The following is a 12,391-nucleotide window of genomic DNA, read 5'->3' on the forward strand; positions in this document are numbered from 1 at the left end:
AAAGGTTATTTTAATATGCAGCATGCTAAATAGACCAATTTCCCTGAAAACAATAGTGCAGCGCTCTCCGTGTACTTTTACAAAATGTAAACTTAAATCAATCCTAAAAAAAACATGGATGTCGTCGTTAAGTACCACCTTATAAAGAAATGCCATTTGTCTGGCTATTATGCTAAACTACTGGGTTCAATGCTTTCTGAGTTAATGACACTGGACATGTATGCACATGAGTCAGAGAAGACAGAGCGGGATATGTGTATTCTTGTTCTGAGACAGCGACTTAAACATATTGAAGGTAGGGGGGATGGAATATTAGCCAGGGAACTAGTGTTTGCAGAATAAGAGGTCAGCAATGTAAGACTCCATGCTTCTCTCAAGAAAGGCTTCCATGAAGGGGAGTTAAAGTTGAGTGAACCACAGAGGTGTTCCACAGATAAGGCACCAAAAGAGCTCCATTTTATTAAATAATAAAGATCAAGTATATGGCAAGGCCTCTTCTATCCCTTTTCCTGTCACTGTAGCTGATACTAGGCAGACCAAAGCCACACCGCAGACCAAAGCCACACCGGAACGCCAAATCCAGTGACTTAGTATTCTTCTTTTGAACTTCAAACCAAGTTCTCTTTTGGCACTTCTCAATAAAAACATGGAGAGGAGGAGTGGAGCCATCAGTGACTGACAGTGAATTGCGTTTAATCCAGGATGACACACATTAACATGCGCCGGCGTGCCTATAGACCACTGTAGTCATCCAAATACATAAACTTCAAATACTATAAAAATTGAACAATATTCTCAGAAGGAGCACACATTGTCCAGCGGGACCTTTGGTTGGAAATAAATCATACATGCAAAGGACCCTAAAGCCTGAGCACACGTGTTCTGGAATCTTTAGCTTTGTTCTGGCATGGACCCCACATACACCTGCCATGCCACAACCCAATGAAAATGACTCCCTGCTGGCTACTATGGTGTTCACTCCGAATTGTTGGATGCGACGGGGGCACACCAAGGCTCTTAAAGAGAAGTATGATATTCCAGTACACAGTAGCATAGCGAGCATGCGCATCACGTTTGCGAGTGTGTTTGCCGCATGTCGCCCGTGGAGTTCAATAGGTTCCTGCACGTGCAACAAACACGGAAAAGTAGCCCATGTAGCAAATTACGCTACATGCGTCCCGTGTTTTTTTGCCCACGCATTTGCGCGCCGAGGTTTGGGTTGCCATTACTAAGTGTGTTTGCACGTTTATGATGCACGTTTTTTCCAGAGTTTGGCGTGCATTCACGGAATGCCTAGTTGTGAATGGGGACTAAGAGTGTACCTGGTCAGTCTTTTTCAACCCTTTCACCATAGATGAACACCTAAAATAGGATTCAGGTCTCAGGTAACCCTCAGAAAAAAAATTGTATATCTGGCAGCTCATAGAACATTAACTGATTAGTAGGTTGCACAGAGTTTTAGAAAAAGTGTAAATAACACACTCACAGTAAATTAATTTTCATCAATAATCATTACAAGGGTATAATAATAATAATAAGACAAAGAGAAACACAAACAGTGACAACTGAAGCGACCCCTCACATTGGTGATCTGTTTAGAAGTAACCTTTTACATACAGTAGATGATCAATGTAGAAGTGACCCCTTACTTTGGTGTACATCACTGTATTCAGAATGTCAGTCTTCTACAGTTCTCCCCTAGCAACCTCTGGAGGATCCCAAGAGTTCAACAGAACCATGGATTGGAAAGGCTTCTCTAGGCCCATGGTTGTGCTCGTTTTTGAAAAATACTCTAAGTCTGCTAAGATAATAAATGTCACAGGCCAAAGCCTTCCCTGTTTCCTTATTGATAACCAAAATCAAATATTAATATAATGTCCGGTCTACTGGAGGTGGTGAAAGCCACATGAGAGGCCCTCAAAATCGAAAGGGTTGTCTACCATTGTAATAGAGGAATGCAGACAGTTCTTTCAATCGATAGGCCTATTGCTGATTGCTGACCTATCCATTCCCAGCTTGCCCATCTGCCTTGTGTTTTGGTCAGCAACGCAGAATAATATCTTCTGTTTCTGAGAACTAAACTCAGTTTAGATGACTGACGAGGCTTTTATGGAAAACATTTCGTGGGGGTGGACAGTTCTTCACGCTACTCAATGATACAGTGTTTTCACATTTTCCAGCCTTGCTCACACCCCGTCATGGTTATTTTCGACCTCTGTCCAGCAGTCATGGAGAGCCTAATGAATGCTACATTTATTTGGCTTCTGAAGATGCTTTTACACCCACGCAAGCGGAGGAAAAAACTGCAAAGACTGACCATAAGGATTAGAGATTGACTAAGGAATATAAGTTTGTGAATGGTTAAAGGGAAACTGCAATGGTTTTTGATCAATGTGTTTTTTTAATGCTATTAAATAAACATATCCCTTTGTCACTTTTTTCATTACTTTGCTTCAGAAATGATTAAATGTACGGTGCTTCAAGCATCGGTCTTCAATTTACATTCTAAGCTTTTTAATAAGAAACCACAGGAGTACCTTCTCATTTGTGGATTGTCTCTTTTTAATGATTGTTTTGTTTACAGGATACAATAAACTTTACCGATATATGAACAGAAAAATCCTATTTTATCAGAATGCAGAGTGAACAATATTAAAAGGAGAACTATGAGGTGAGTGATTTACACTCATCCTCATAGTTCTATCTGACGTGTGACATTGGAACTGTCACAGGTCGGCTCTATTGATCAGGAAGTGAGCAAACACATACCGTCGCTCGCTCACTTCCCGATCATCTCCCTGCAGAGAGCGGTGACTGTCAGTCATCGCTCCCCGCAGGGATTACCCCCCTCCCCTCTCCGATTCTCCAGCACTGACTGGAGGAACAGACAGGGAGGGGGCGGGCACAGCTAGTTCTGCCTCTTGATAGGCAGAGCCCGCTATCAATCAGCCAACGGGGTGGATCTCGACAGTATTGTCAGGATCCATCCCAGCTGCGGCAATCTCAGTATATAGCGGGCAATAGCTCGCTATATACTGAGCTTTCGGTCACGGGAGGAGGTTAGTATATGTCTTCCCGTGACCCAAAGAGAACTATGGGATAAAAATGTTGCCCCATAGTTCTCTGTTAATGATGAAAAGTGTAAAACTTGCACAAAGTATACATGAAAGATGGAAATGAAGATGTTTTACAGTTGATTAGGTTCACCAAATGTGGATTGGGAAGCGCAAGAGCAGAATTGTCCATGGGCCCCCTATCTTTGTGTTGGAGCTGTGTGCGTGTCATAGTTGGACATTCACTTTCTAACTGATACTCCGTACAGTAGCCTAATAAACTAGAGATGGAGAAGGGGTGGTGACCCTTATCAGAGGGCTTAGTGTGTAAAGTCAAAATTTGCAAAAAAAACTGCCAGCAGACTCTAGAGCATCCTCTGCTGGCTGCACGTGGTAAATATAAAACACTAATTATGCATATTTCACATTTATCTGAATAAAAACCAAATAAAAATATATATTTCTAAAAAATCTTCTTCCATACCGGACATAATACAGATTCCTACATATGAGACATGACATCCTATCTAGCTGTAAGGAACTACAACTAGCTGCATAGCTTATAAGTATTGTGATAGGCAGAGCTAAGACAATCTTGATAAAAGATGTATACTGACATACATTTGTACATGTAAGCGAAGTCACTAAAGATCCAGTACTGACACTCATGATTCAGTTTACTGTATTATTAACAAAAGACTAAGTAATGCTGACATGGCATGAATTACTAGCAGTCCACATATGAGACATGTTAGGTCTCTTGGTACAGGCCAGTACTGTGAGTCCAAGGCTACTGACAAAGCTTCAGAGGGTCCAATCTACTACACTCTTTCCTTAGGACCCAGGTCCTTTTATTGGAATCCAGAACATTCCCAATTCAACGCTAAGAAACATTCTTCCAGAGGTCCTCCTGAATGTCTTTTTCCAATTGGACATGCCCTCAACAGGTCCAGGAGGGAACCTTTTCAGATGGCATCTGTATAAAATGTTGAAATCAACTCCAGCCACTTGTAGTTGAAAGGAGCACCAAATCTACACAGAGTTGCTTCAGGATAACCAAAATTCCCACTCCATCATGGAGAGTAAAGCCAAGCACAAACAAGAAGAGAAAGTCGCCCAATACGGGTGTTTTTTGTCCTCCTAAGCAAAGATCTTCCATCAATAGAGTTGACTGCAGGAGACTGGTCTTGACATCTCTACCAACTGGACACCTTGGACTTTTCTGTGCAATTTTCCCATATATTATATGGGTTTGACTGTGTTGATAAGGCAACCATGAATAAAAAGTGCTCCTGATCAAGGCCTTATATGTATCAATGGGGAGATCATCCATCGTGCACGGAGTATTGGATTCATATATCTGGAGATAGGAAGTCATTCCATGGTTTCTGTTCACTGGCAAATTATCAGATTCCTCTGCGTATAATCAACCAAAGCAGAGCAACCTAACACCAGTAATATTCCTTAAACCTAGATCTTACACAACAGAAAATGTTCCAGTTTGTTGGACCAATACAAGAGATCTGTCTGTGATTGGTTATGATCCATACACACCACAGTGGCATAGTGGTTATCGCTTCTGCCTTGCAGCACTAGGGGTCCCTGGTTCGAGTCCCGGCCAGGTCACTATCTGCAAGGAGTTTGCATTGTACTCAAGTTTCCTCCCACACTTCAAAGACATACTGATAGGTTAATTGGTTCCTGTTTAAACCTGGCCCTTGTATGTATGTATGCATGTGAGATAGGGACCTTAGAAGGGCAGGGACTGATGTGAATGTGCACTATGTAAAGCGAAGCGTAAATTGTCGGCACATTATAAATACCAGTAATGATTTTGGTTTAAATAATAAATAGCAGGTAGATCTGTCATATCAGCCACAAAGCCTGCCTGGTCTATGGCCATCATTATACATGAGACAAGCTAATTGTAAACCACGTTTTTCCTTCTCGCAGAGAACACTATTAGCTTATGTAGGGAACAAAAATGAACCTTAGTACAAGTCAGAAAACACTCACATAAGATCAGGTCGGTGCTTGTGTAGCATGGCACAAAATGCCAGCCCATCCCGGAAGGACGTGGTCATATTTGTGATGCTGACATCCCGATACCCTTCGCACTGTTGCTTGCACCACTGCTGGAGAGCCTTAATAGCAGCCATCCTGGACAAGACCCCTGGGGAAGTAGAAATAAAAAGAATGTCAGTTACTTGGAATCAATCTTTGATCATTTCTAACATCAACAACTATTGATGCACCAATACTGTTTTTCGTTGAGTACGAGTGCCAATATTTTTTTTTGGGTACTTGCCGATACTGAGTGCCGATACCAGTGCCCGGATTATCAGGAAGCCGGGCAGCGGATCATGACCTGTCACCCCGCTTTCCGATTGCCTGTGAAGCCGGTGTTCTATCGAAAGAACACCGGCTTCACTTGCCGAGGCTGCCCGGCTTCCTGACCAATCAGGGAGCTGGGCGGAGGGTCCTGAGGTGCCAGCAGACTTCCTTACGGGTCAGGAAGCCAGGCTGTCTAGCAACAAGGGAAGCAGGCTTCCTACTCAATCAGAAAGCCTGGCGGCACGTCATGACCCGTCTCCTGGCTTCCTGATTGGCTAGAAAGACAGCTTCACTTGTTGCTAGGCAGAATGGCTTCCTGATTGGCTAGGAAGCAGTTCTCACTTGTTCCCAGGCAGCCTGGCCTCTTGACCAATCAAGGGGCCGGGAGGCGGGTCATTACGTGCTGCCCGGCTTTCTTGATTGGCTAGGGAGCCGTTCTCACTTGTTCCCAGGCAGCTTGGCTTCCTAACCAATCAAGAAGCTGGGAGGCGGGTCATAACCCACCACCCAGCTTCCTGATTGGAAAGGAAGCTGGCTCCATGCCCCCTTGGCATTGCCGGTCAGAGGGAGGGCTCCCCCGGAAGTTCTGGTATCGGAGGTAAGTATCGGGGGCAACCCCACTGCAAGGGTTCATTTTTTTATATGCCCGGAGTTCTTGTACTATGGATAATGGTCCGACTATCAGATATTCCTCTTCATCAATGACTACTTGACCCTATAAACACGCATGGCCTGTGACCTGCCTATCTTTGTGTTCAAGAGAGAACAAAGCGAAAGAAAACATGTGATGGTAAAAGTAAAGAGCAGCAGATTCCGCAGATCAGAGACATCGGAGCGGACGGTGAACAGACAAGGATCTGAATCCTGATCTCAGGAAGTGCGCCGCACACATCATAACAGGATACCCAGACAAAACGTTCAGACAATGGCCAATCTTAGCAACATTTCACACATCCAGCAACCTCCTGCTAACACAAATACAGCTCATCAACCTTCACTGGCCTCATCTAGCTGTGTATACAGGTTTTTACTAGAACCGTACAAAGAAAGCATTACAAACCTTCTATAGGCCCCCTTCATGCTTACGCGGATGCAGCATTGCATGCATTTTCATGCGTCACATGCCGGACGGCCCATTTCAATCAATGCACCTTTGTTTTCAAACTGCATTACACCTCAATGCATAGTACATTGAGGGGAATGTATCAAAACTGGAGCAGACAGAATCTGGAGCAGGTGCCCATGGCAACCAATCCACCTTTCTTTTTTCATTTCACCTTAACTGAACAAACTGAAGAGATAAGCTGATGGGTTGTCACAGGCAACTGCTCCAGATTCTTCTGCTTGTTTTGATAAATGTGTTCTGATGCAAATAGTGCAGCAAGGTGTGCTGGGGTGCCGTTAACAGTGAATGGCACTGCAGTCCATCTTACAAAAGGGGCACGCATGTGGTGTGCTGAAACGCACACAAAAACTCATGTTGCCGCATCACACAGGGCCCTAAAAAATAATAAAATCTTAACCCTTGAAGTGGGGTAACCCCGAACTTCAAAGGTTAAGTGCTCGCATTGTCTAGGCATCTAAAATAACAAAGATATACTCACCTGAACTATGATCCCGGCTGGCTGTTAGACCGGTCCCTTCAGCCTGCCTCCTCCTCCACTCCAGCGATGGACTGTCCCTACTTGCATGTCATAGCCATCATCTCTTCTGGGAGTGTCTAATTACTGTGTGTGCTGGTTCAGCTCCTCTGGCCATCCCCTCCCTACAAAACCATTTATGTAGCAGGGGAATACTATAGAGTAGGGGTAGGCAAACTCCAGCACTCCAGCTGTGGCGAAACAACAAATCCCATCATGCATCTGTCTGCGGGAGTCATGCTGTGACTGTGAGAATCTTGCAATGCCTCATGGGATTTCTAGTTCCACAACAGCTGGAGGGCCCGGAGCTTGCCCACCACTGCTATAGAGTGTCAGCTGTGAGTCTGCTGGGGCTGTTACTATAACAACCAAGATGGTGGCACCCAGTGGTAGCCTCATGGCTCTAAGTTTGCTGGGGCTGTTACCATAACAACCAAGATGGCGGCACCCAGCGGGCTTTTGGATGTCGACACAAGGGAGATTTTCGGGAATAACTGCACAGCGCATTAACCAGAATTGTTAAAGCTATATGGCCTTTGTATAGCAGCTTCTGACCTACTGGTGTTATATCATTTTTCATTAGCGCAGATTATTTTTTCCTCTATTACAAGGGAGATTTTGCAGGTAAAAAACATGCCTAAAATACATTAAACGCACATATAACCTTATGAGAAGATTGTTGTTAAATTGAATGGTCTGGTGACAGGGTCTCTTTAAAGAATATCAAAAGCTAAACCCTTCGAATAGACCGCGCCTGCACAAGCTTTGCAGATTGTTTGGTCTAAGCAATTCTAATCTCAAACTACCGAGCAATTTCCATTCTTCTGGCAATTGCCTTGTTTTGCAATACATTGTAAATAATTAAACACATTGCAAATTAGGTGATTACCAATTGCTCAAGACAATGAGATTAAATTCAAATGTGTTGTAGTAGCTCTGGACTGCCTGTGTAAAGCTGGTCACACAAGAAACAATCTTGGACCCGGTTCACACCTGGGCGTTTCGTTGCGCTTTTTTTGAAACGCATGCATTGTAAGATTCCATACATTCCTATGGGGGCCTTTCACGTGAAAAATTGCACGTACAAATACGCCTGTCGCTTGAAATACTCCCCGAGCTTCTTTTGTTGTGCTGATCAGCTGGTCTTGCCCTATAGACTAATCAGCGCGTTTTTGTGCGGATTGCACGTTTTCAATCGCGTTTCAGCGTGTTTTACAAGCCAGTCCACTGTAGGGAAAGCCACCAGTTTGCAAGGCCCTCCCCCTATTTCCAAAGTATAGTGGGATCCAAAATGGAGGTGTCAGAGAACTCCTTTGATGCTGCACTATATGATCCCAGGGATCCAAATTATACAAATAAAAAAGGGAAGAGGAACCAAGCGCGGTGTGATATTGGTGCAACGATGTTTTCTGATTGGACGACCTGCACAGAAAGCATGAAAGACATCAAAAGTAAGCTGAGACTGCTTTTCATTGGACGACTGTCAAAAAACGAGCTGAAACACGACTAATATCGCTATTGCTTAAAAACAAAAAACGCCTGTAAAAAGCACTGAGACGCGCACAAACATGCTTCCAAAAACGCGCGTAAAGCTCAAAAAAAAAAACAGTGTCGCCCTGGTTGGCCCGGTTCACACCAGGGTGTTTTCGTTGCGTGTTTTTTTAGCTCTGAAACTAATGCATTGTAAAATCCTATATATTCCTATGGGCGCCGCTCACGCAAGCGCACTGTCCAAATACGCCTGACACTTGAAATGAGCTTCTTTTGTAGCGCTGATCAGCTCGTTTTGCTCTATAGACTTCAATGGAAAGGTGCTGATCAGCATGGTTTTGTGGAGGTTAGCGCGATTTTTCCAAAAATTAGCTGAAACACAGCTAAAAACGCTATTGCTAAAAACAGAAAACGCCTATAAAACGCATTCAAACGCTTCAGAAAATGCGTGTAAAGAGCGCTGAAACGCTGTCGCCCCGGTATGAATGGGGTAGGCCTCGTTCACACGGGCATCCAAGGGCCGGTAAATTCAGGCGGTTGACCCGTTCTTTTACCGCTCTGCGGCAGCCCGCTGACAAGTTAGCACCGGACATGGCTGTACACATTGCTGCGGCCATGATGTTTGGTGGTGTGTGCGGTAAGAATTAGGATGTTGCTTTTGTCAGGTGGTGCCGTTTGCCGAACGCGACCATTAATGTGACCGAGACTTTGGCACGCAGTTGTGGCGCGGTAGTTCCATGTAAAAATCTCCCTTGGAATCAAAGGGGAAAAAACAGCCATTCCGGAGGTGGCAGCATCTCCTCCTGAACGCCGCTGTTCTGCCGCCGTCTGAAAAACCACCGCGGGGCCGGTAAAGTCCACCACTCGTCTGAAAGAGGCCTTATAGTAAAATCTCCTTTATCTCCTTTATCAATAACTTTGTGACTAGATATAAAGTGTATCTAAACCCCAAAACAAAAATGGAATATACTGCAGCTCACCAGACCTCAGATGTGGTAGTTTCTATCAGGCCTTTTCCCTTTATTTTCACCTGGTGATCCTGACAGTAACACACTTCCTGTCCTAAGGTGACAACACTCACTCGCCAAACTGTATCCATGGAGGAGCAGCGTTGTCACTGTAGGACGGGACTACTTCTCCCTCTTCTCTGTAACAAAGGGGAAGGTGTTCTGTAGTCCGCAGAGAGAACTGAGAACAATGGAAACAAGTAGTAGAGGCAGAGAACACAGGAAGTCATCAGCTGACAGGATCAACAGGTTTTTTTTTAACCTCATTGAATAGATATAATAAAACCCTATAAATGTACAGATGCTCCTGTATTAAAGACCGGTCAATGCTGCTCTCTCTCCTTTTGCAGGATGGCTGGTCTTGTCTCCACCCCCTCTCCTGGAGTTTGCAGTGGGTGGGGCCTGCTGGTCTGCTCAGGTTATGTAGAGCACAGTAATGATGTCACTGCTACTTTTACAAAGTAACAACTGGGTCTGGAAAAGCATTTGGTGCACATATAAAGGATTTGTATCCTTTGTTGCTATTGAGGAATATTTGTAAAGGGGAACTCCAGGATTTTCAAAAGTTAACCTTTGCAGTGAGGCTACCCCCCACGCTGAAAGGGTTAACGGCTCGTTTTGGTCTCGGGGCAGGCACAAATAAAGAAAAGATAATCACCTGATCCTCCATCCTGCCTGGGCACAGGCGGTCTAAGCCCTGCTGAAGTCATCATGTCTAAGCAAGGTCCATTCACCTGCACTGGACGCATGGACGTTCCACAGCCAGAGCGGAGGGGCAGAGAGGCGAGCAATCACTGCCGCAGGACCGAAGATCTTCTTTATTGTGTTCTCTAGACCAAAACGAGCCAATAACCCTTGCAGTGAGGGGTAGCTCCACTGTAAGGGTTACTAAAAGTCTTGCCCGGAGTTCTAATTTAAAGAGGAACTCCGGGATTTTCAACAGTTAACCTTTGCAGTGAGGCTATCCCCCACGCTGAAAGGGTTAACGGCTCGTTTTGGTCTAGGGGCAGGCACAAATAAAGAAAATATACCATAGATTGTAAGCTCCTTGGCCCAGGGACTGATGTGAATGTGGAATATATATATATATACAGCGATGTGTAAATTGTCAGCTCAGTATAAATGGCTGTCATAGATAATAAGATAACACCTATAGATTGTTTATTAAAGATCCGTCACCATCCCTGACTGTGTGATTGTAGTTAGATGTGTCCTCCTGTCATCAGGCAGCTGTCATGTATGATGGATGTCAATAAAGGGACCCTCCTGTGATCAGATGAAGGGACCTCCTCCTACCTGCAGGCATGTTACACAGATCAATACAATGGGAGCTGATCACAGCACCTCCTGAGCAGAGATATAGCGGACAGAAACTACACCTTACCTCCTCCAGCTCGCAGTCACTGATCGTCGGCTCTCTTGTTGTCACGGTGGGGTCACTGTGTGCTCTCCTCCATATGCCGCCCGGGACACGTACACACCGATCGCCTGTTGCTGTCTGCCCGCACACAGCCCGGTACACAAGATCACTGCAGCAGAGCCCAGGGAGTGGGCGGGGACTCCGCAGGGGGAATGGGCGGGCCCGCCTGCCAATCTCCATTGGAGAGGGCGGGGCTAGTGATCGGCGTGCTGCTTGTTGTGAGGGTGGAAGGTGATGACCGAGATGTTTCTTGTTCACAGTCACAGGAACATTACTCAGCAGAACACTGCCACCGGCTGGGACGTCATGAGGAGGACGTGTAGACTCTCCTTGTACCACTATGAAGCTACAGGCGCTTTACGTGAAATCACTGGGCAAGGAGAGGCGGGACTTGTGTACACGGGCGGAGCTTCCAAATGTCACAGTCAATTCTCCCAATTTGGTTTACCAAAGCTGGTCATACAATCGACTTGTACAATCTCTGTGCGATCTCCTTAAGGGCCCATTCACACCATAGCAGGCTATCACACAACGCACCTAGTATGTGTGTTCATGCAATAAGTGCATCGCATTGCCATTCATTTAAATAGCACCCCAATGCACCTCCCAGTTACCGTGTGCTGCAATCACACACACACACACAAAAGGGCAACGGGGCCCAGTTGTAGCTGGTAGCTTTCCCACTAACTCCAAGCTGTAGAGGGACTACAAATGCCAGCAATACATTATACAGCACTGTAGAATAATACCACCAGCTATAGAGGTCTACAAATCTCAGCAATACATCATGCAGTAATGCAGAATAATACGAAGCCACATACTCTGTGTTGTTCCAGGGTGGCGGTCTCATGTCTCTGCGGTCCCAGGAGGCTGTGCAGTGTCTCGCGTGGGCACTCAGGTGGGCTGTGTGGGCTCTTAGGAGGGCTTTGTGGGGTCTCAGGAGGGCTTTGCATGCTCCCAGGAGGGCTGTGCAGGGTCTCAAGAGGCTGTATAGACTCTCAGGTGGACTGCACAGTCTCTGAGGTGGGCTGTGTGGTGTCTCAGGTGGCCAGTGTGGGGTCTCAGATGGGCAGTGCAAGGTCTCAGGTGGGCTTTATGTGGTCTCAGGGGGCTATGGTGGGCTGTGCAGGATCTCAGGTGGGCTGTGTGGCGTCTATGGTGGGCGGTGCAGGATCTCAGGTGGGCTGTGTGGGGTCTATGGTGGGCGGTGCAGGATCTCAGCTGGGCTGTGCAGGGTCTTAGGAGGGCTTTGCTTCTTCTCACCAGGGGTCTGGAGTTGGGGAACATGGTCCCATAGGAATTTGGAGATGTTCAGCCGGTGCTGTAAGAAGTGCCTCGAGTTCCCCAGAAGACTGCAGTGAGGTCCCCAGCAAGTGCGGGACCTTATGACAGCCGCTTTGGTTTAAAAATTGAAAGCGTAAAGTATCGGGGCATTTTTATGAGTGC

General features: G+C 45.7%; 1 protein-coding gene across 1 annotated transcript in view; it reads right to left on the reverse strand.

Annotated features, from left to right (window-relative positions):
* Positions 1–11,034, reverse strand: part of MICALL2 (MICAL like 2) — a 92,197-nt gene extending 81,163 nt beyond the window's left edge. Inside the window, exons 1-2 of the mRNA XM_018557107.1 lie at positions 10,910–11,034; positions 5,070–5,226 (exon numbers count right to left, since the gene is read on the reverse strand). Coding sequence (XP_018412609.1) covers positions 5,070–5,212 — 143 coding nt within the window. The 5' untranslated portion in view covers positions 5,213–5,226; positions 10,910–11,034. The remainder of the gene's footprint in view (positions 1–5,069; positions 5,227–10,909) is intronic.
* Between the last annotated feature and the right edge of the window lie 1,357 nt (positions 11,035–12,391).

The sequence above is a fragment of the Nanorana parkeri genome, unplaced genomic scaffold (genome assembly GCF_000935625.1).
Source record: "Nanorana parkeri isolate BGI_ZX_2015 unplaced genomic scaffold, ASM93562v1 scaffold268, whole genome shotgun sequence".
In the NCBI taxonomy this organism is placed as follows: Eukaryota; Metazoa; Chordata; class Amphibia; order Anura; family Dicroglossidae; genus Nanorana; species Nanorana parkeri.